Here is a 20,308-nt window from a genome sequence, read left to right on the forward strand (position 1 = left end):
CTTGACCGAACAATTAAGGAATTGTTAATTCCTTAATTAACAATTAAGGAATTGTTAATTCCTTAATTAAGGAATAATTAATAGGGATGAAGGCTGTACCAAGCATGTTTATTTGCACTCAGAAGCCCATTCGTGGGCGCTTGCGGAGGGGCTGCGAGGCAGAGGACAGCTGGCTTTGCGAAGAAGGGATGCACAGCTGGCTGGCCTGGCTACCAGGGGGCTCTGGTGGCTCAGGGGGCCCCTCAGCCCACACGGACAGGTAGTCCCGCAGTGTTTTCCGCCGCTCCTTAGGGATGCCACGGCAGCGCAGGCTCTGTGAAGACAGCAGGGCTTCATCAGGCACTGGTGAGGCCGGGGGGCTGTGAAGTGGGGGGCTGCTGGCTCGTGGGGAGCCCTCCTGGGAGAGAATGGGTGGGCGACCAGGGGAGAGCAGTGGAAGGCCTGTATCACTCAGCTCAGATAGCTCAGACTGGTAGGTGAGGGAGGAGGTGAAGCTGGCTGAAAGACTGCGGTGGCCCCGGGCTCGCTTCTGCCGCCGCCGCCGCTCCCGCAGAGCCCGCTGTCTCTGTGCCACACTGAAGCTTGTCCTCTCCTCCCACCACTGCTCCCAGTCCCCAGTCCAAGCTGCTGTCAGACGGGCACTTAGGGGGTCAGGACCATCTGCTGGCTCCAGGGTCTGTGGTTGGGGAGGAGGCTGGATATCCAAAGGCTCCCAGCACTGGATGCAACCCCCTTCCTGCATGGTTTGGCGCAGCCGCTGGCGCATCTGTCTCTGCAGGCTGCTGGGGCCTGCTGGCCCCTCCAGATCTCTGCGGGTGAAGAGGCGCCTCTGGCTGAGGCTGGGGGGCCAGCTGTGCTGGGGAGGCTCCCTGCAGGCCCTGGAAAGTGCCCTCAGCCAGCGTCGGTACTGCAGGGCTGCAGCTGGGCTGGGTACCTCGGGGGAGGGCTGGGAGTTGGCACAGGGCTCCTGCAATTCAGCTTCCTCCAGGGGTGCTGGTGTGCCCATGTCCTCTTCCTCATCATCGATTATCACCTCCAGGTTGGACAAGTAGAATGTTTGCTCTTCCTCCTCTTCTTCCTCACCGCCTAAGCCTTGTGGGCTGCTGGCTGGAGCCTCGAAAAGAGGGGAAGAGCCAGGGGCTGTTGTGACCTCGTCCCTTGATGGGGGTGCAGGGGGTTGTGCTGGCTTGTGGGTCAGCCTCTGGCAGAAGACATCCCCAGCCTCAGAGAGCTGGAAAATCAACATGGACTTGTGCAGTGCATCCTCCTCCAGCGTGGCAGCCAGCCCTGCAGGAACAGGAAAAGCACTGTCAACAGAGTTCCAGTCCTGGGGATACTCCAGGGGCCAGCAGTGGGGCTGCCTCCACCGCTCAGTGGGTATCCTCACTGATGGCTCCTGCCCTGTACATAATTTTCTACGTCATTAATCTCTTCCACAGGATTGTTTGGGACTTTGCTTTTGCTTTTTCAGCCATCTTCCAGCCAAGCCATGACAACAGCTACAGTTCCACTCCATTCCACCTTCTCCCCCACTAGGAGCTGGAGCCTGGAGCAGTGTGGGACACTCACCTGCTGCTGGGGCTGTGAGGCGCTGCTGGAGCATATGGTGGCGGTGAGGGAGCTGGGTGGGCAGATGCTGCAGGCACCCTGCGATACTGTGCAGCTTCTGCGGAGTCCCAGCCAGCTGACACGCTGACTGGCTGCCCCCTGAGGAAACAACTCTGGTGAGCAGACCCGCAGCAGCAGCTGGTCTTAGCAGCAGAGGCTGGGACATGGGCAGAGGAGTCCTGACTCTGCAGCACTCCTGAGCTTGATCTCTTACCCCGGTATTGCAACAGCAACAGCTCCTGGGTGTGGGATGCTCCAAGCAGCACCTTGTGGCTCCTCCCAGGTTTGCCTGGCATCAGGTGTGCGAAGACTGGAGGGGCCTTCATCATGTGTGCCCATTTCAGAACGGGCATCAGTGGCAACCGCTCGTCCAGCACATATGTGGAGAACTAGGACAGGAGTCTTGGTTCAGATGGACACACCCCAACACACTGGCAGCTCCCCTGAGCTGGAAGAGCCTCATGCCCTACAGGCACTCGGAGACACAGCTGTGCGGTGTGTCTTCCCCAGCTCCCAGCTGTGATGGGACTCACCTGGGTGGTGACAAGGTACTGTGAGGGGTGAGCCCTGCCCAGGTACATGGGCAGCACCACACGCTCACCCTGCTGGCAGCCAGCTTCCTCGCCCACCTTGAACAAGTCAAAGTGGCATCTCTTGGGGGCCTGCAGCAATAGAATGGGGTGCAGTCAGCACTTTGGGCTGAGGAATCCTCCTCCCTGCCTGCCCCAAGCCCCACAGCGACCCTCCCAGGCTCACCCGGACATCCAGGCACTGCAGGCCCGTGCGGTCAGCACAGCTGAGCACCCGTGGGTGGGCAGTGAAGTCACTCCAGCGCCAGGATGAATGGTCTCGAAAAAACATGGTCTGGGGGTCATGGCGGAGCCGCTGCAGCCTGTGTGGAGACAGCAGTACTGACATGGGGCAGGGCTGCACCAGTCACTTGGGCCTCCCACCCCCTGAGACTCCACTGTCTGCATGAATCCCTAGACAGCCCTGAGTGCCTTATCTCACCCGGTCTCAACGCTCCAGAGGTAGACGGTCCCGCTCTGGGTGCAGACAGACAGCTCCCCGGGAAGGTGAGGGCTGCAGGATGGGGGGCACAGCATCACCATGGGGCAACACAACCCACCACACGGAGCAGGGCTGTGCCAGCAGAGCTCCCTCCTTGCACAGCCCATTCCTCCAGCACCTACCTGACAGTGAGGCACGAGGCAGGCACATCAGTGTGGATCACCTGTAGTGGGGTGGGAGCTGCCCCTGCCTTGCCCGGCACCCTCCAAACACCACAGTGATAGTCTGAACGGACGCCAACAAAATCTGTCAGGGGGAAGGTGGTGGCATGTGAGTTGGCAGCATCCCAGGGGTCCCCTGCTGCCCCTCCCCACTACATCCTGTCTGTCTCAACATGTGGATCCTGGCTCACCTTGTCCATCCACACGGGCTGCAGCCACTTGCCGGATGCGCCCACTGAGCTCAAACTGTGCTGGGGAGCCCCGGGCACGGGGCAGCTCCTCCAGCACCACATCCTGGAAATCTGGGTTGATGGCTAAGGGCAGTGCAACACAACCCTCAATTCCCTCCCCAGGGACACCCCATGGGGAAGGATACAGAGGTGGTTCATGGCCTTCCCTCCAGGGTGCACCAGGCGGCCCACGGGTGTCCCCCCGTCTTCAGGGGGCAACCAGGCCAGTGCTCCCCCAGTGAGACTGTCGTCAAAGAGCAAGTTGGACCACTGCTGCATCAGCTCCTCGTGCAGGCAGTCTGCCAGCAGCCCCAGTGGCACCTCGAAGAGCCAGTCACGACAGAGGTGGGAGAACCAGCGCAGGCGGGAGGCCAAGTGCTGCCGGGGGCAGCCGCTATAGGGCATGGACAGCATCAGGTGAGGGGATGGAGCAGGAGCTCCCCCAGACCTCTGCAGGGCAGCGCACATAGGGACACTCACCGTCGAGCCTCCAGGCGGTCGATGTCCTCCACCAGGGCTGTCATGCGGATGGTGCTACTCCGGGCTGGTCTCTGCAGGAGTAAGGGGCAGAGATTGAGACTGGCAAGGGGAAGGGTGGGGAACAGCACTGTTATCCCTGGACAGACAATGACCTTCAGCTTGGAGTTTCCCAGGTAGAAGTTCTTGTGCAGCAGGTGCCCCAGGGAGCCAAAAGCGTCTTCTGGGTGATCCACAAAGAAATGTCCCAGCTGTGTGGGAGGGGAAAGGGTCAGTGCATGCAAAGGTCCCATGCGGCCCCCCAGGTCCTTGCCAGGACACAATGCCTCAAACCACACCTGCTTGGCGAAGTCTAGAGTGGCTCCGGACTTGCCTGCCCGAAGGTTCCTGCACAGGCCACTGCTGTACAGAATGTCCTGAGGCGTGGGCGAGGGGATCCAGACGTCTGTGAGGAGAAGGCAGAGGCCGCCTGGCACACGAGCACCGGGACACCGCTCAGCACCGTGGGACAGCGGCAGCGATAGAGGTGGAAGACACATGCCCCAGCCCCCGTGCAGCGAGCTCCCTCCCGCTCCCGCGGCTCTCACCCTCGCTGGGCAGCAGCACCGGCACGGCCGCAGCGTCGGCGGCCTCCCACCTTTCACCCGTCACGCCGCGGCGGGGCACGAACGCCGGCTGCACCTGCGGGGACCGAAAGGGGGGAGTCAGAGCGGCCCCTAAGCGTCCTACCGGCCACCTCGGCCGGCCCGCACCCCCGGCAGGGCCTCACCTGGCGGCGGCCGGGGCCACCCTCCAGCACCTGCCCGTGCTCGCCCCAGCCGGCGACCGGCGCGGAGCCACCCTCTTCCCGCGGCGGGCCGACGCTGAAGTAGGAGGGGAAGAGCGCGGCCGGGAACTCCATGACCGCGGTGCCGAGCACAGGGCGCAGCACGCGGCTGGACCGACAGCCCCGGCACCCTGTGGGGATGGCGCGGCCACCGCGAATGGCGTCACCGCCGCGCTGCTGGCGCCGCGCACCAATCAGCGCCCGGGAACAGCGCGGGACAGAGCGCCGCCGGGCACGGCCAGGCGGGGCGCTACCGCCCCCTGGCGGCCGGAGGGTAACACGTACGGCCGCGGGGGAGCGGGAACGGGATGGGAATGGGAACGGGCGGAGGAAGCGATGGAACCGGGATGGGAACGGGACGGGAATGGGAACGGGCGGAGGAAGCGATGGAACCGGGATGGGAACGGGACGGGAATGGGAACGGGCGGCGGAAGCGATGGAACCGGGATGGGAACGGGCGGCGGAAGCGATGGAACCGGGATGGGAACGGGACGGGAATGGGAACGGGCGGCGGAAGCGATGGAACCGGGATGGGAACGGGCGGAGGAAGCGATGGAACCGGGATGGGAACGGGACGGGAATGGGAACGGGCGGCGGAAGCGATGGAACCGGGATGGGAACGGGCGGAGGAAACGATGGAACCGGGATGGGAACGGGACGGGAAAGGGAACGGGCTTCGGAAGCGATGGAACCGGGATGGGAACGGGACGGGAATGGGAACGGGCGGAGGAAGCGATGGAACTGGGATGGGAACAGGACGGGAAAGGGAACGGGCGGAGGAAGCGATGGAAGGAACCAGGACAGGACTGGGAGGGGGGAAGAGTGAGATAGGGCGGGACCAGGACCAGCGCTGGAGAACCATCAGGACAGAACCCCACCGGGACACGGGCAGGGGTACGGGCATTGTTTCCCTCTGCTTGCCTCCAGAGTAGTGAAACCCCACTGTGAGTCCTGCCAGGGGCACACCTGGTTTTCTGTGGTCCCGGTTGTGTGGCCATGGGGCACCCCGCACACCAGTCGGGCGTGGGGCCATGGGACAGTCTCAAATGTCTGGGGGTTGTGTGGTTGAAGTGCGGCTCCTGAAGGTTGAGGATGTTCCAGTTCCCACTCTGCCCTTCCTCACACCTGCTTGGCCGTGGTGAACCCACTCCCAGCCTGGCTTTGTGCTCCTTCCTCCCCACGGGGTGGTTGCTGGCTCCCCGTCGGGGACTGACCTGGCCCCAGACCCCCATGGGAACCCACAGAGAGTACAGGTTAGTCCCATGAGGCTCTGATGGGACCCTGTAGCTTTTGGAGAGTATCTGGAAGGGAGAGAAGTTCTCCTGCCCATTTCCCAAAGAGAGCATGACCAGCTTTCTCCTCGAGGGACCACGGTCCTTGTACATCCCAGAAGCCACTGGCCAGAGAGCTGTGCTGGTGAGGTCTGTATTGGGGAGGGGACCCCCAACCATGCCTGGAGGGGGTCTGTGCTCTGGGAAGGATTTCTGGGCAGTCAGGCTGGGACACAGTGGTGTGTCTGCTCCTGCTGCAGCTCCCAGAGTGCCCGGTGGGGACCACAGGATGGGAGAGGAGCATTCCCATGGGTAGTAAGCTGCTGCCTCCACTATGGCCAAGGAGGATGGTGATGTCAGGGGAGTCTGGGGATGATGTCAGGGGAGTTTGGGAAAGTGTGATGAGATCGTTTCCAGTCAAGATATCCTCATCCCTGGAGATGGTGCCCAGACCCCCTCTGTGGGACACCTCTCTGAGATACATATTACAATTTGCTTTAAGTGGTAACCACTGTTAGAAAAGCACCTGACCACCTTGCACAGCCCCTGCTGGAGCAGGTAGCCCCACCATCTCCAGCTCCATAGGTAGCCCTCGCTGCCTCCCATCCCTTCCCCAAATTCCAGGACATGCCATCAGCTCCATGTCCCTTTCCATTATATATTTCTGTGCCCAGGACATATTCCTGTCCCCAGGCCCGTGTCCCCGTCCCCTAAACACATCACTGTCCCCAGTCATTGTTTCTGTCCCCAGTCCCATGTCCCTCTCTCCCAACCTATGTCCCTTTCTGCAACCCCATGTTTCTGTCCCTCAGCTCCATATCTCTGTTCCCAGCCTATATCCTCGTCCCCAGCACCATGCCCCTCTCCCAAGTCCTGTGACCCCATTCCTGGCCCATATCTCAGTTGCAGAGACATGTCCCTGCCCCCCAGCCCCGTGACCCCATTACCGGCTCATATCTCCGTTCCAGCACCAGGTTCCTGCCCTCAGCGCCTTGTTGCTGGCCTCAGCCCGTGTCCCTGCACCAGCCGGTGCCTCTGTGCCCTGTGCACTCATTCCCAGCTCATATCTCCGTTCCAGCCCCGTGTCCGTGTCCCCAGCGCCATGTCCCTGTCCCCAGCCCTGTGCCCCAGTTCCCGGCCCGTATCTCGGGTTCCAGCCCGGCTTCCCTTTCCCGCAGCCTCCCATCTCCATTCCCGCCCGTGTGGCTGTCCCCCGGTGCCCCGGTCAGAGCCGGCTCCATCCCGGGGGGTTTGCGGGGGAGGTGGATTGTCTCTCGGGGCGGCTGGGGCGTGGCGGGGTCTCCGCTGATTGGCGTGCCCAGAGGCCAATGGCGACGCGGGAGGCGGTGCCGGTGGGCGGGGCGGGTGACGTCAGGGCCGCCGGTGCGCGGCGGGGCGGCCGGAGGCGCGCGCCCCGAGGCAGCCGCGGCGGCGGCGGCGGCGGCGATGGCCCGGCGGGGCAGCGGGGGCGGCGGGCAGCGCCTCCCGCTGCCGCTGCCGCTGCTGCTCCTGCCGCTGCTGCTCCTGCCGCCGCCCGCCGCCGGTGAGCGCCGCCGGGAAACCGGGGCGGGGGGCGAGGGTGTGGGGCGGCGGGGCGAGCGCGGGACGGGGCGCGGGAGCGCACGTCGAGGGTGCCGGCGCGGCGGGGGCGAGGCGATACCGCGGAGGACGTGTGTGCGGTGGGTGGGAGAGGTGTTGGAGCGGAGAGCGGGGCTCCGTGCGGCGGGACGCAAGCGATGAGCTTGGGATGGGTGTGAGGTGCGGGAGCAATGGGATGTGGGGGGTGCGCGCAGTGGGGCGGGGGGCGGGTGAGGACGGGAGAGGGGGTGTGTGCGCTGGGCAGGAGGTGTGGGGCGCGGGGGTCCGTGTGGCGGGACGCGAGGGATGAACTTGGGATGGGTGTGAGGTACGTGAGCCGTGGGATGTGGGGTGTGCGCGCAGTGGGGCGGGTGGGATTGGAGCACGGGGGTGTGTGCGGTGGGCAGGGGGGCTGCAGGCACGGGGTGCGGGGAACTCCCTGCGGCGGGGCACAGGACAGCGTGCCGTGGGGCAGTGGGATGAGAGTGTAGTGGGCGTGAGGTACACGAGCAATGGGACGTGGGGTGTGCACGCAGTGGGGCGGGGGCCAGGTGAGAATAGAGAACGGGGATGTGTGCGGTGGGCAGAAGGGCTGGAGGGGTGAGTCACAGAGCTCTGTAGGGCAGGGGGATGAGCTCTGCCGTGGGGCAGAGGGATGAGCTTGGGATGGGTGTGAAGTACACGAACAATGGGATGCGGGGTGTGCATGCAGTGGGGCAGGGAGTGGGTGAGCTGCAGTGGGCAGAAGGGCTGCAGGTGTGGGGTGCGGGGGTCCATGTGGTGGGGCACAGGGGCTGAGCTTGGAATGGGCACATGAGTAGCTTGGGATGAGCTACACGAGCAGTGGGATGTGAGGTGTGCATGCAGTGGGGCAGGGTGCGGGTGAGAATGGAACACAAGGGCACAGCTCTGGGGGGATGGCATCCTGGGATGTGGGGTGCACATGTGATGGGACACGGTGAGTGTGGCACGAGGGATGGGGCCAGCATGCAGTGAGGTTTGGGGAAGAGGTGTCCCCGGCTGGGTGTGGGGCGCCATGGGGCACAGGGTGCACGTACAGTGCGAGATGAGTGATGGGCACAGAGATGCGTGTGCAGCGGGGTGTTTGCATAAGATGCCTGTGTAGAGGGTACTGGATGTCTGTGGGATGGGATGCGTGGATGTGCGTGCAGTGGGGCGCAGGGATGAGCATGCCGTGGAGCACGGCGTACCCATGCAATGGGGCACGGAGACAGATGAGCAGTGGGTGCAGAGTTGTGCATGCGAGGAGGACGGAGGCAGTGCACAGGCAGTGGAACACCCAGGGAGAGAGGCGTGTGCGTGGGCAGTGAGTGGGCCCGGGGGGTTGCAGATGCAGGGCAGAAGGCTGTGTGCGTGCAGGGGGCAGGGGAGATGAGCAGCCTGCAAGAGACGGGGGTGTGTGTCCAGCGGGGCGTCAGGATGTGCGGAGGATGCATCGATGACAATATGTGAGACCAGGAGCAGTCTATGGGGCAGGGAGCTGCCTTAGTGACCGGGATGTGGAAAGACATTTGGAGGCTTCGAAGGAGCATCCCCTGGGAAGGGGGAAGCTGGCCGGGGGCGGCCGGTGCCGGGGTGCAGCGCTGGGGCGGCGGACGGAGCTGTGCGCGGTGCTGACCGCCGGCCGCGGAGCTGTCCGCGGTGCTGACCGCCGACCGGGACCTGAGGCGGTTGCACCGGGGTTGGGGTCCTGCGGCTCCGGCCGCAGGCCTGCAGCAGAGGGGATTTGGCTTTTCTCCTTCCATTCACTCCCCTTCCATGGATAGCAATTCTGTTCCATCTTCCAGCGCCTTTCCCGTGCTTTGGCTGCACTGCCATGGCACCTCAGACTGACCCTCTGCATACAATGGTTCCCTCACCCTGCCCTGGGCAAGTGAGTGTGCGGGGCTGTGCTGGGACTGGGTAGCTCCGGGTCCTTCCACCAGTTACCCTTCTGGAGGTGTGTTCAACACCCTCCCTCGGGTCCCCTGCCAGGTCACTGTCCCCACGCGGAGCTGTGGAGTGACCGGGTGGGTTCCTGGTGGAGAAATTTGGATCGGATGCTCGCATGTTGAGGAGACAGGTGTTTCATGCCTGGCTTGTGCCGGCTGGGAGTGAAGGGGAGGGGGAGCTGCCTTTGTTCCAAACAAGGGAGCAGATGCATGTCAGTGTACAGCCTGCTGGGGCTGCACACATGCAGCACAAACACACGTGCACACAAGCACATGCGCACACTCCCGCCCAAGAACATGCGGTGAAAAGCAGACCCTCTTCTCAGCTATCCCACTTCACACTGGACGAGTCCTCCTGGGCACAGACCTGCTCCTAGCCCACCCTCTGCTGGCCTCCCCCTTTCCAGCAGCTTGTGAAGAGGGGTATTTCATTCTTGATACGTCTCTAGAGAAAAATGGATTGGTCTCCTAGGCTGGCACTGGTGTAGTATGATAATGGTAGGTGAAGTTATGGCTGCTGTCTCTCATCCTGCTCTCCCTTGTGACAAAGCAGTGGCTGTCTCTCTGCTGCTGGGGCTCCTGGAAATCCCTGAAAATCGACCTGTCAGGCAGCTGGTTGGGGGAGGTGGCCTGCACCTGTGCCGTGGGCTTGCAGGAAGTGTCTTTCAGACATAGGGCTGTGCACAGGCACACACCCCCATGGGTGTGGGTTTGCACGCCTCCACTCTGCCGTGCATGCAGACAGCACCCACGTGTGCATATGTGCACACATATGTGCACCGTTCCTCCTCCACAAACCATGGGAGAGTTGGGAGGTGGCGCAGGAAGTGCTCTGCTTGCTCCTTCTTCTTGTGGCTCTAGGGTGAAGCTCTGCACTTTATGATGGGCTCAGTGCTGAGCCTCCCCAGCAGGCAGATGAGGGGGAATGTGTGTTCCTGTGGGAGCTGACCTGCTAGGGCATAGCTGAAGCCATGAAGAATGTCTCTTTACTTATTACAGGTAAAATGCAGGGAGCAGAGCATGAGTAGCCTGGGCCATGGGCTCCTTAGGCTACAGGCCATCAGCATCCACAGCTCAGTGAACTGTACTTGAGGCAGTGCTGAACCAGGAATGATGCAGAGTGTGCCAGGGCTGGGAGACACACCTGGGGATAGCTGACATCAGTCCTGGGGATTCACTGAAATGACACTGTCCCAGCCCCTCCTGCCTCTAGGCTGCTGGATGCTTGTGACATATTCAGAGTCTGGGTGGTGGGCCTGCTCTGGGGAGGGTGTTCCACAACCCCCTCCCCGATCCTTCACCCTACTGAAAGCCCCCTGGGTCTCCTTTGCAGATGGGCTCTTTGTGACCGACTACTTCACCCGCACACCACGCAAGCTCAGCCCCTTCCGCTCCTTTGCCAGCATTGAACTCTTCCACTTCCACATTCCCGAGGACACAGTCATTGCCGTCTGGAATCTCATCACCTTCAAGGAGCAAGGTGGCACATTTGGGGATCAATGTCCAGACCGTAGCATCACCGTGTGAGTAAGCGGCCTGGCCTGCCTTTATCCTTCCTGCCTGCCTCTGCTGCTCCTGCCTGGATTTGCCCCACAGCTTGCCTGCTCTTGCCTGCTCCTTTGCTTCCACAAGCACGTGTACATATAGAGTCAAAGAATCATGGTTGGAAAGGACATTAAAGATCATCTTGTTCCAACCTGCTACCATGGGACACGTTCCACTAGAGCAGGTTGCCAACTGAGTACCACACAGCTGCTCACTCACCCCCCTGCTCCCCCAGTGGGGAGGAGAATCATGGAAAAAAAAAGTAAAACTCGTGGGTTGAGATAAAAACAGTTAACTAATCAAAATAAATATGCCAATAACACTAATGATAAAACAGCTACAAAAATAATAACAGTAACAAAAAGGAGAGAGAGAAATAAAACCCGGGAAAGATGAGTGATTCATCACACAGTTGCTCACCACATGCTGACTGATGCCCAGCCTGTCCCCCAGCAGTGGTTTGTGGCTCCATGCCAACTCTCCCAAGTTTATACACTGGGCAGGAGGCTCGGTATGGAACAGAGTATGTTCTATGTGGTATGGAATATCCCTTGGGTCAGCTCTCCAGGCCATGCTCCCTTCTGGCATCTTGTGCACCTGCTCTCTGGGGGAGCATGGGACACTGAAAAGTGCTTTAGGGTAAGCGCTGCTGAGCAACAACTGAAACATCAGTGTGTTATCAACATTGTTCTCATACTAAATCCAAAACACAGCACTGAAACAGCCACTAAGAAGAAAATTAACCCTATCCCAGCCAAAACCCAGACAACATGTACGCTTCCTCCCCATGATTCATCTTCCCAGGACCAATGCAGGCTCCACTCTTTTGTGCATCTCATAGATGAACTGTTTTGCTTGAACACCCACTCAGGAAAGCTCAGTCTCCATAAAGGTCCCAGCTTACAGATGGCTTCCATGATGTCTTTAAGCATAGAGGAAGACACCCACATATAAGACATACTGGCCCTGCCATGATGCCCAGCCTACGCCCTGCTGACTGCTGTCTCTCCTGCAGGTATTTCCGCTCAGGGGCTCCCTCCGTCATTAACCCGCTGCACACGCACTTCCCCAGGGACACGGCCGTCCCTGGCTCCTTCGCACTGACCCTCACCTGGACCCTGCCCAACCGCACCACGGGAGTGTTCAATGTCACCAGCCCACTGCCTGGGGATTGGTTCCTGGCTGCCCACCTGCCCAAAGATGAGGGCAAGATCTCTGTAAAGGTGAAGGGCCTGGAGGGACCGTAGGGGGGCAGGGCTGGGGTCTGACTGCTCTGGGCTGGCAGTGCCCAGGGCAGGTGTCTCAAGTGGGGGGGGGGGCAGTGCCCTGTGCCCCTTGCCCTGCGCTGACTCTCCTCTGGTGCAGGGGCTCTACGAGGAGTGCCAGTATCTCTTCCAGCCACAGCTGATTGTGCAGCGCCTGGTGAACATCGCTGTGCTGTACCCTGGTCATGTCACCGAGCAGAGCATGGCCCCCCACAACCGCTCCTGCCTCTACAAGTGAGTGGAAGAAAGTTTCCTAAGGAGGGGGCTTCCTCAGGGTGGGGAGATGAGGGTGTCCTGTCCCTCTGGCTTCCCTCTCCAGTCTGTTAGTCCACAGCACTGGGCACAACCTGGCATTGCTGTCCCGCAGGGTCTTTGTGCCCAGCTACACATCGCGAGTGCTCGTGGAGGTGCTGCGGTGCCGTGGGGCCGAGGGCTGCCCGCTCTGGCTGCGTGTGCGGGCCAAGGCTCCCCCCCTGCACAACTCCACAACCCTGGACTGCCGGGAACACACTCCCTGCCAGCTGGCACAGGACCTGCCCTTCTGGCAGCACTGGTACTACGTGCTGGTGGAGAAACACCCTGGGGTGCCGGGCACTGTCTCCTTCCAGGTCACCGTGCAGCTCACAGGTGAGGGTGCATGTGGAGGTGTGGGGGGAAGCATGGTCTTGTCTCTGCTTTGGTGTGGGGGTTAAAGGATGCCCACAGGATCTGTCTGCAGCTGGGCACAGGGTTATACCTGGCTCTTCTGGGATGGGAATGCTGTGAGGTGTTTGGGCCAGGTTGCAAATGGAGATGAATGGCAGGCAAGAAGGGAAGGTGGGAAGTCAGAGGGGGCTGGAGCTGTGTGGTGCCCAGGCTGATGGTTCTGTCCCTCCAGATTGTTCCCGACCCAGCCTGGCCCGGCCACCCTTCCTGCCCTCCAGTGCCTCCATGAACATGCCCCACTCCTTTGGGTCTGCGGGCGGGCTGGCACTGGGGGACAGCCCTCCACCCACCAGCCCAAATGACACGAAGCATCCAGTCCCCATCCCTGCCACCTCACATGCCGGAGAGCGGTGCTGGCCTGTCCGGCCCACGCTGCGCAACGAGCTGGACACCTTCTCCGTCCACTTCTACATCTTCTTCGGGCCCAACGTGTCAGTGCCACCTGACCGCCCTGCTGTCTTCGTCATCAACCTCCTGCCAGTGCTGGACAGTGGTGGGGTGCTCAACCTGGAGCTGCGGCTCAACGTGGTGAGGTGGCCACATACACCCTGAATGGGGCAGGGTAACTCGGGACGGGGGGTGGGGTGGGAGATGGGTGATGTCGAGGTTGCAGCAGGGCAGGGAACAGGATTTGGGGTCATAGGCAGTGGTTGTGAAGTTTTTGGGTGATGGAGAGTGGATTAGGGTGCTGCAGGCCCAGGTTCAGGGTGTTCTTGGGTGAAGGGTAGTGGGGTAGGGCACTGCTAGTTGGTGTGCTGTGATCCTTGTGCTGTCAGAGCAGGGGACACCCCTGGCACTGGTTTAAGGCCATGTCCTCTGCCGTCAGAGCTCCCTGTGTGGTGAGAATGTGACAGTGTTTGGGTGTCTAAACCATGAAGTCCCACTGACATCCGGTGACAACACCTCGGTCACCTGTGAGACAGGTAGGCTGGGCTGTGCATGTTCATACTGCCATGTCCATGGGGTCACACCCCACTGTGTCTGGCAAGAGGCTGGGCGGGGGGAGGCTGCAGAGACCATGGGGACATGTGGCCCTGGAACCTGGCACAGGGTACTCTGTCCCTGTTCCAGCTCTGTCCAGGGCAGAGGGCTGCACTTTGCTCTGCTCACCAAGAGCTCTTCTGGCCTCCACAGAGTCTCTGGCAGGCTTCCTGCTCTCCGTTAACGCCACAGCCACCCTCAGCCGCCTGCGGATCCCATACCCACAGACAGGCAGCTGGTACCTGAGCCTGCGCTCTCTCTGTGCCACGGAGCACGGGTAAGAGCCCCAGCACATCCCCTCGCTGTACCTGTGTGTGCCTGGGTCTGTGGGTGTGCCTGTCCCCTGCGCTGCGTGTCTCCGCTCCTGTGTGTGCACGTGGCTTTGCGGGCTGTGTGTCACCGTGTGAGTGCTGCGTGGGCACGGATGGCTCCATCTCGCGTCTGCCTGACCATCTGTGGGTCCCCGCGGCTCTTCCCTCTGTCTCGCGGTTAGGAAGTGCCTGTCAGCTCGCGAACGCCGGGCATCTGTCAGTGCCTCTCCGCCTCCGCGGCAGGGCCCATCTGTACCCATGCCTGGGAGGGGACCGGGCTGTTGCTGGGAGGAGAGGGCTCTGCTCTGTGTGTGAGGGGGCATCTCTGGTCAGGCTGAGGCTCTGCTCAGCATCTCCAGGGACTGGTTCTGTGCTGTGGCTCTGCTCCTGGCCTCTGTGTCTGCTTGGGGCCTTGTAGAAGAGTGAGGCTGGTGTGTGTATGTGTGTGTGTGTGTGAGATGCACAAGTGTGGATGGTGCTGTATGCACGTTCGGTGCAAGCGTGCATGCAGCACTGCATGCTTGTTCGGGTGCATACGTGCAGCCAGCTCTGTGTGCATATTCTGGTTTGCACAAGCAGTCAGGGCTTTGCTCAAGCAGCCAGAGCTTTGTTCAGGCATTCAGGGATGTGTATGTTCTGTGCAGATTCAACTGTGTGAGGACACAGTCAGTGGACAGCAGACACACGTGCAGCTGGCACTTTGTGCATATTTGTGTGTGTTGGGGTGCCTGTGTGTGCCCAGCTAGCAGCTGGTACGTGCTGTCAGCCTGTGGGGCTGTCTGTGCTCCTGGTGGGCTGGAGTTGAGGTGGTGCTGGCAGCGCCCAGAGTCTTGTGTGGGGTGGCACAGGGCAGTGGGGTTGGTGTGCCTGCCCTGACTCCTCTGCTGTGTTTCTAGTTCATGCTGAGTTGCCTGTCAGTCAGTCCTTCCCTGGCAGGTTCACACACAGGCATTGCAGGGCAGGGTGCAGTGTTTGCACAGCAAAACCCAAATGAAATAGGAACAAGCTAAGTGTGCTGCTAAAGGCAGAGGGGCTTTAAGTGTGGCCACGTTTCTCCTGCTCACTGAGGCTAGCACAAACAATTGAAGCACACAGGACCTTTGGGGACCAGCTCTCAGCTACCATACACAGCACCAAAGGAGCTCATTTTCAAGCTTGCCCAGTCCCTGAGTCTTCCACCTGCCAAAAATGGGTGCAACAGGTGGTTTTGGTAGAGGCAGGAGCTGCTCAAGAGCCCGAGGTGAGGCCTGACCCCCTTCTCTCACCCTGCAGGTTTGAGCCCTGCACCAATGTGACAGCTGAGGTGTACCTGCGCGCCTACCTCTCACCCTGCATCAATGACTGCGGCATCTACGGCCAGTGCAAGCTGCTGCGCACCAACAACTACCTGTACGCTGCTTGCGAGTGCAAAGCTGGTGAGAGCTGAGCCAGGCGCCCACAGACCCCCAGCATCCTCCCCTTCTCCTTGTGGGTCATGTATCCCAGTAGTCCATTCATGCCAGGTCTCTGCAGGGTGCTGGAAAGGGGTCCCCTTTCCCTCCCAGCCCCTGCGGGTGCAGTGGTGATGGCAGCTCTCCCTGGTCACAGGCTGGAACGGCTGGGGCTGCACGGACAACGCTGAGGCTTTCTCCTATGGCTTCCAGCTCCTCTCCACACTGCTGTTGTGCCTCAGCAATGTCATGTTTGTGCCTCCCGTGGCCATTGCTGTCCGCAGCCACTACCTCCTAGAAGCTGCCGTCTACATCTTCACCATGTTCTTCTCCACTGTGAGTGGGGTGTGGGGCAGCTGATGGGCAGGTGAGGGGCTAGTGCCGTGCAGGGCAGCTCTCACACCCTTTCCGTGCTACTCCAGTTTTACCATGCCTGCGACCAGCCGGGTATTGTGGTGTTCTGCATCATGGAGTACGATGTGCTGCAGTTTTGTGACTTCTTGGGCTCTCTCATGTCTGTCTGGGTCACTGTCATCGCCATGGCCCGGCTCCAGCCCATAGTCAAGCAGGCAAGTGTGGGAAGGGGGCATGTAGGGCAGGCATGGAAGAGATTTATCCTGATGGGTGCCCCACTGCCCCACAGGTGCTGTACCTGCTGGGGGCCATGCTGCTCTCCATGGCTCTGCAGATGGACCGTCACGGGCTCTGGAACCTTCTGGGGCCCAGCCTTTTCGCTTTGGGGATAATGGCCGTCGCCTGGGTAAGATGTGACCCTTATGTCCCCATCCTGGCTACGCTCAGCATCCTCCTCCTGCCAGCATCTCCCCTCTGCTGCCTTCACCCTTCCCCATGAACCCCTCTCCCTGGCTCCTGAGGGATGTGTCACCATGGCACAGAGGTTGTGCCTGTCCTTGCGGTGGGTCCCCCTTCCAGCATGTCCTCTCCCACCACAGACGGCTCGCACCATCCGTCGCCGCCACTGCTACCCACCGACCTGGAAGCGCTGGGCTTTCTACCTGTGCCCAGGGGCGCTGATCGCAGCGGCGGCCGTGCTGCTCTACGCCTTCGTGGAGACAGAGGAGAACTACTTCTACATCCACAGCATCTGGCACCTGCTCATTGCCGGCAGCGTTGGCTTCCTGCTGCCGCCCCGTGCCAAGCCCAGCAGGCGCCTGGGGCCGCTGCCCCGGCGCAAGGGATGTGGGTACCAGCTCTGTGTCAATGAGCAGGAGGAGCTGGGGCTCGTCGACCCCGCTGTGGCCTCCATAAACAGTATTTGTACCAGCTGATGCTGACGCCAGCTCAGACTCCTCTGTCACAGACAGCAGCCCTGTGGGGCTTGGCACCCACTCTCTTTGCTGGCCACCCATCTCTGGGAGTGCCAGGACTCCTCTGGGCAGGCACACAGCCACCTGTGCCACCCTGTTCTTCCAATTACAGCCTGATTGAACTTGTCTCCAGGGGTTGCTGTGGCTCAGTCTGGGGCAGAGCTATGGGGTCTCAAGGCTGAGCTGGGTCACACTCCTCCTCTCTTTGCCAGGTCATGGAGTTGCTGAGGGGATGTGGCTGGGTATAGAGGGGAGGAATGGCAACAGACTCTGGCTCTCAGTCAGAGCTGCTACTCTATGGTGGCTGTTCTGGAGCTGATGCAGCTCTGACATAGAGCAGCAAAGTGGCTGGCAAGAGGTGGGGAGCAGAGGCTGCAGTGTTTTGGCTCCTGGCACAACAGGTTGCAAGGCTCAGATGTCTTTGTTGGGGCACTGTGCCCCAACAGTACAGGATGGCTGTAATGTCTGACCCAGGGGCAGCTGTGCTGTACCACGGCATCCAGGACCCTCTCCAAGCCTGCAGGACTGTGGTGAGCCCATAGCTGTGGGGGTAGGTGGGAATGATGCTGGTGCTGCCTGCTGTGGCAATGCACAGGTCTGAGAGGGCTCTGCCTGCAAGGGCTGCATCCCCAGGAGCCCACAGCCTGTTGGTGTCACCCACTGCCTGGGGCAGCCTGCCTCAGCATGCCACATGTCACTACACCCAAGGAGCAGTGCACTAGTGATCCTGTGTCCCTGCTGTTGCCACCAGCCTTGTCTCTGCAGGGCACTGGGTTCCAATGGGAGGGGCATTGCATGGACTGTACCCTGTGACCCAGTTGGGACAGCCCTTTCTCAGCTCCTGCTCCTTGTGTAGCTTATGGTCAGACCTGTGGGCTCAGCACCCAGTGCTGCCAGTGGTGACCGTGGTGTGGTGACAGACACTTGGGCTGTGTGTGTGCCTCAAAGACAGGGGTTTTCACTCTGCAGCTCAGAGGGGTCAAGGTGGACCAGGGTGGACAAGGAAAGCTTCACTCACACTTCTCACTCCACTGGAGACTTCCCCAGTCTCCTGATAATTTCTCAGCCCTGCAGGGGTCTTCACGGTGGAATCCTGAGGCAAAGCTCTGCATCCTAGCAGCCACATCCTACCTCAGCAGAGCCCACCTGCCAGCAGCCCCCCTCCCTGAACCCCTGGGGACAGAGCCCAGCACAGGGAGATTTACTGGATGCTTAACAGGATTAGCAACTGCAGGCGGGCAGGCAGCTATGTAATAGGATTGCAATCTAATTAAAACTGCTGCTTGGAGCTGGGCCCCAGCTGGCCAGAGTGGGGTGGGCTTGGGGGGCAGCTGGAGAGGACTGTGGGGATGGGATTGGCAGAGCAGGAGGAGGGATGAGCTGGCAAGGACCATGGCAGTGCTGGTGGGTTCAGGGGTTTGCTGCCTCTGTCTCTGAGCCTTGGTGTGGAATATGCCCACGGCGAGCCAGCCTGGCATGGAGGTGTGCTGGGCAGCCTGGGCAGGAGCCCCGGTCATTGTACCAGGACTGGGGAACCTGAATCTGCCACTCTCCTTTCCACCCTGAGTTCACCCTCCAGCCCTCTGCCAGAATATCCTGCCTGGTTTGGCCAGGTGGCAGATTCAGGATTAATTTTTTAATTATGTCCAATTGGATGCCAGTGGCAGTAGCAGCTCCCAGAGGATGAGCAGCTCAGATTTAGCTTTCACATCAGCAAGAGGGTGGAGTGGAGCACACACAGGGCACAAGCTTGTGCTACACCAATGCACCCCAGTTTCACAGAGGTCTGGGGGCTGGGTGCAGCATCCTTACCCATCCCTCATCCCCTGTCTCACTGCTGTAGGGCTGAAGTGCAAACCTGCTGCTAGTCAAATTTGTAAAGATTCAACAATAACAGAGCCAGTGGTGGGATGATCTGTCCCTTGCAAGCAGCTACACAGCCCCTGGCCTGCCCTGCAGCAGACACCACAGGGGTTACACATGTCCTGGAGGAAGTGGACAGGGGTTTTAGCCAGGAGAGCTGCCGAGGGCAGCCTGGAGGAGCCACACACCAGCTCCACTAGACTCTGCTTTTCTGGGCTGCTGGTGTGGCTCAGAGCTCCCTCTCCTTTTAATTAAACCTGCAACTGCATTTTTCATCTCAAGGACAGGCCACGCATCCAACCACACTGCCTGGGAAGGAGCTCGGCCAAGCAGCTCTGGAGGGGATCCAGGCATTCTCTGGCAGCGCAGCTCGTCCATGGGGGCCCATGGGCTGCCTGCTGAGGGCTGGGAATCCCCATTCTCACTTCATCTCCCAGTCCCAGGGTGGGCAGAAACTCACCTCCCTGCCTGGGAGGCCGGCACAGCTCGGTGCACAATGTGGTGCATTGTAAGTGCAGAACACAGAGTACTGCAGGACAGAAAGGTTTTCTGCTCACTGCTTCAGACACCAAGCATGGAAAAGCAGGTCTCTCCTGTGGGACACCCAGCACAGGGGGTGTGTGTGCCTCTCCCACCAAGTCTGTCTGGGAGCATGCTGGGACACACCATGGGAGACTCCAGTTCCTCTCAGTCACCTCTCCTTTGTTGCAAGGTCAGAAGCACCAGTGTGTCCATCCCTATGGGTCTAGTGAGTTTTCTGTCATGATTCCCCATAGCCGCCAGCCTCTGCTATGAGGATGCACTTGGGGTGAAGGCTGGACTCTCCTGCCTTCCCCTCCTGCTCAGAGACTCAGGACTGGGGACTCTGTGACTCCCACCCCACCAGTGTAAACAGCTTTCCCGATGTTCCATCCCTGCCTCTACCAGGCACAGCAACCACATAACCATAGCAACAGTATCCCTATAACAGCCAGGTACATCTGACATCCCCATGGCAACCAACTCCCGGAACAGCCGATGAAGAGCTTGGCTTCCTTGTGCTGGAGAGGGATGGGGGGGATCTGAGCCATACCAGGTCAAGTGGTGTCAGGGACCTGGGCAGGGCTTTTGACTCACTTTGTGGGGCAGCATAAGCCTTCACAGCCTCTGTCCTGACAGGTAGGATGCAGGGGACACAGGGATGCATGAGAAGGTGGCAGCCCTGGGAGCAGTATCATCCTGATTCAGCCTTCTGCATCCCAGCTCCATCCTGCCTGCTGGGCTGTCAGCGTCATTGGGCCAGCACTCCCTGCTCCAACACAAGTTTCTCGGAAATGTGCATCCCAAACACTGGTATTGTGCTTCCTGCCACAACCTCCTCCCACCCCAAAGTCCACTAAAGAGGTGCTCTGCCTGTTGCCCTCACTCTGCCCTCCTCGGGGGCTGCCTGACCCTCCCACCACTGCCCACCCAATGCCTGCTGTCCAAACTCATCACCCAGCAGCCCTGATGCAGTCTGTCGTTGCAGATGGCAATTGCATGCCATGCAACTTTAATGTGTCAGGCCTGAATTATTGAGCCCTGCAGCAGACTGCGTGCAGGCAGGCAGGACCTGGCATCCCTCCTCCTCTCCCTGCCCATGTGTGCCCTACCAGGCAGCAGAGGGTGGGGGCTGGCCAGAGGTCCAAGGTTTTTGGGGTCTCTGGGTGCACAAGAGTGCTGTGCCC

General features: G+C 60.6%; 2 protein-coding genes across 4 annotated transcripts; one reads left to right on the top strand and one right to left on the bottom strand.

The window, feature by feature from the left end:
* Window positions 1-91: 91 nt before the first annotated feature.
* On the bottom strand, window positions 92-5,568 carry TAF1C (TATA-box binding protein associated factor, RNA polymerase I subunit C). Of its 3 annotated transcripts, XM_058827176.1 has the most exons (15): window positions 5,340-5,568; window positions 4,317-4,504; window positions 4,135-4,228; window positions 3,886-3,992; window positions 3,703-3,798; window positions 3,551-3,621; window positions 3,217-3,464; window positions 3,032-3,142; window positions 2,802-2,925; window positions 2,620-2,691; window positions 2,365-2,500; window positions 2,142-2,270; window positions 1,823-1,997; window positions 1,570-1,707; window positions 92-1,287 (listed from the first exon to the last, which is right to left on the bottom strand). In XM_058827176.1, the coding sequence occupies exons 1-15, from the start codon at window positions 5,404-5,406 to the stop codon at window positions 119-121; spliced, it is 2,925 nt and encodes a 974-aa protein (XP_058683159.1). In that variant the 5' UTR covers window positions 5,407-5,568; the 3' UTR covers window positions 92-118. The 3 variants fall into 3 exon arrangements, with proteins under 3 accessions (XP_058683159.1, XP_058683161.1, XP_058683162.1); XM_058827178.1 differs by lacking the exon at window positions 5,340-5,568 and having other exon boundaries at window positions 4,317-4,555; XM_058827179.1 differs by lacking the exons at window positions 3,703-3,798; window positions 3,886-3,992; window positions 5,340-5,568 and having other exon boundaries at window positions 4,317-4,362.
* A 1,490-nt stretch (window positions 5,569-7,058) lies between these two features.
* Window positions 7,059-16,866, top strand: TMEM8B (transmembrane protein 8B). Its single transcript, XM_058827180.1, has 13 exons — window positions 7,059-7,187; window positions 10,508-10,697; window positions 11,735-11,942; window positions 12,085-12,218; window positions 12,352-12,611; window positions 12,862-13,217; window positions 13,516-13,612; window positions 13,824-13,947; window positions 15,254-15,396; window positions 15,569-15,747; window positions 15,834-15,980; window positions 16,055-16,171; window positions 16,365-16,866. The coding sequence occupies exons 1-13, from the start codon at window positions 7,091-7,093 to the stop codon at window positions 16,698-16,700; spliced, it is 2,388 nt and encodes a 795-aa protein (XP_058683163.1). The 5' UTR covers window positions 7,059-7,090; the 3' UTR covers window positions 16,701-16,866.
* The last annotated feature ends 3,442 nt before the right edge of the window (window positions 16,867-20,308 follow it).

The sequence above is a fragment of the Poecile atricapillus genome, chromosome Z (genome assembly GCF_030490865.1).
Source record: "Poecile atricapillus isolate bPoeAtr1 chromosome Z, bPoeAtr1.hap1, whole genome shotgun sequence".
Lineage (NCBI taxonomy): Eukaryota > Metazoa > Chordata > Aves > Passeriformes > Paridae > Poecile > Poecile atricapillus.

Bases quoted from the DNA above. Each gene is read 5' to 3' on its own strand.
- TAF1C (XM_058827176.1), bottom strand. From the start codon at position 5,406: ATGGCCCCACGCCCGACTGGTGTGCGGGGTGCCCCATGGCCACACAAC. The intron at 2,692-2,801 runs GTAGGTGCTGGA...CCCATCCTGCAG, and splicing joins GCCTCGTGCCTCACTGTCAG to CCCTCACCTTCCCGGGGAGC. The intron at 2,271-2,364 runs GTGAGCCTGGGA...CTATTGCTGCAG, and splicing joins TGCAGTGCCTGGATGTCCGG to GCCCCCAAGAGATGCCACTT.
- TMEM8B (XM_058827180.1), top strand. From the start codon at position 7,091: ATGGCCCGGCGGGGCAGCGGGGGCGGCGGGCAGCGCCTCCCGCTGCCG. The intron at 12,219-12,351 runs GTGAGTGGAAGA...GCTGTCCCGCAG, and splicing joins AACCGCTCCTGCCTCTACAA to GGTCTTTGTGCCCAGCTACA. The intron at 13,218-13,515 runs GTGAGGTGGCCA...CTCTGCCGTCAG, and splicing joins TGGAGCTGCGGCTCAACGTG to AGCTCCCTGTGTGGTGAGAA.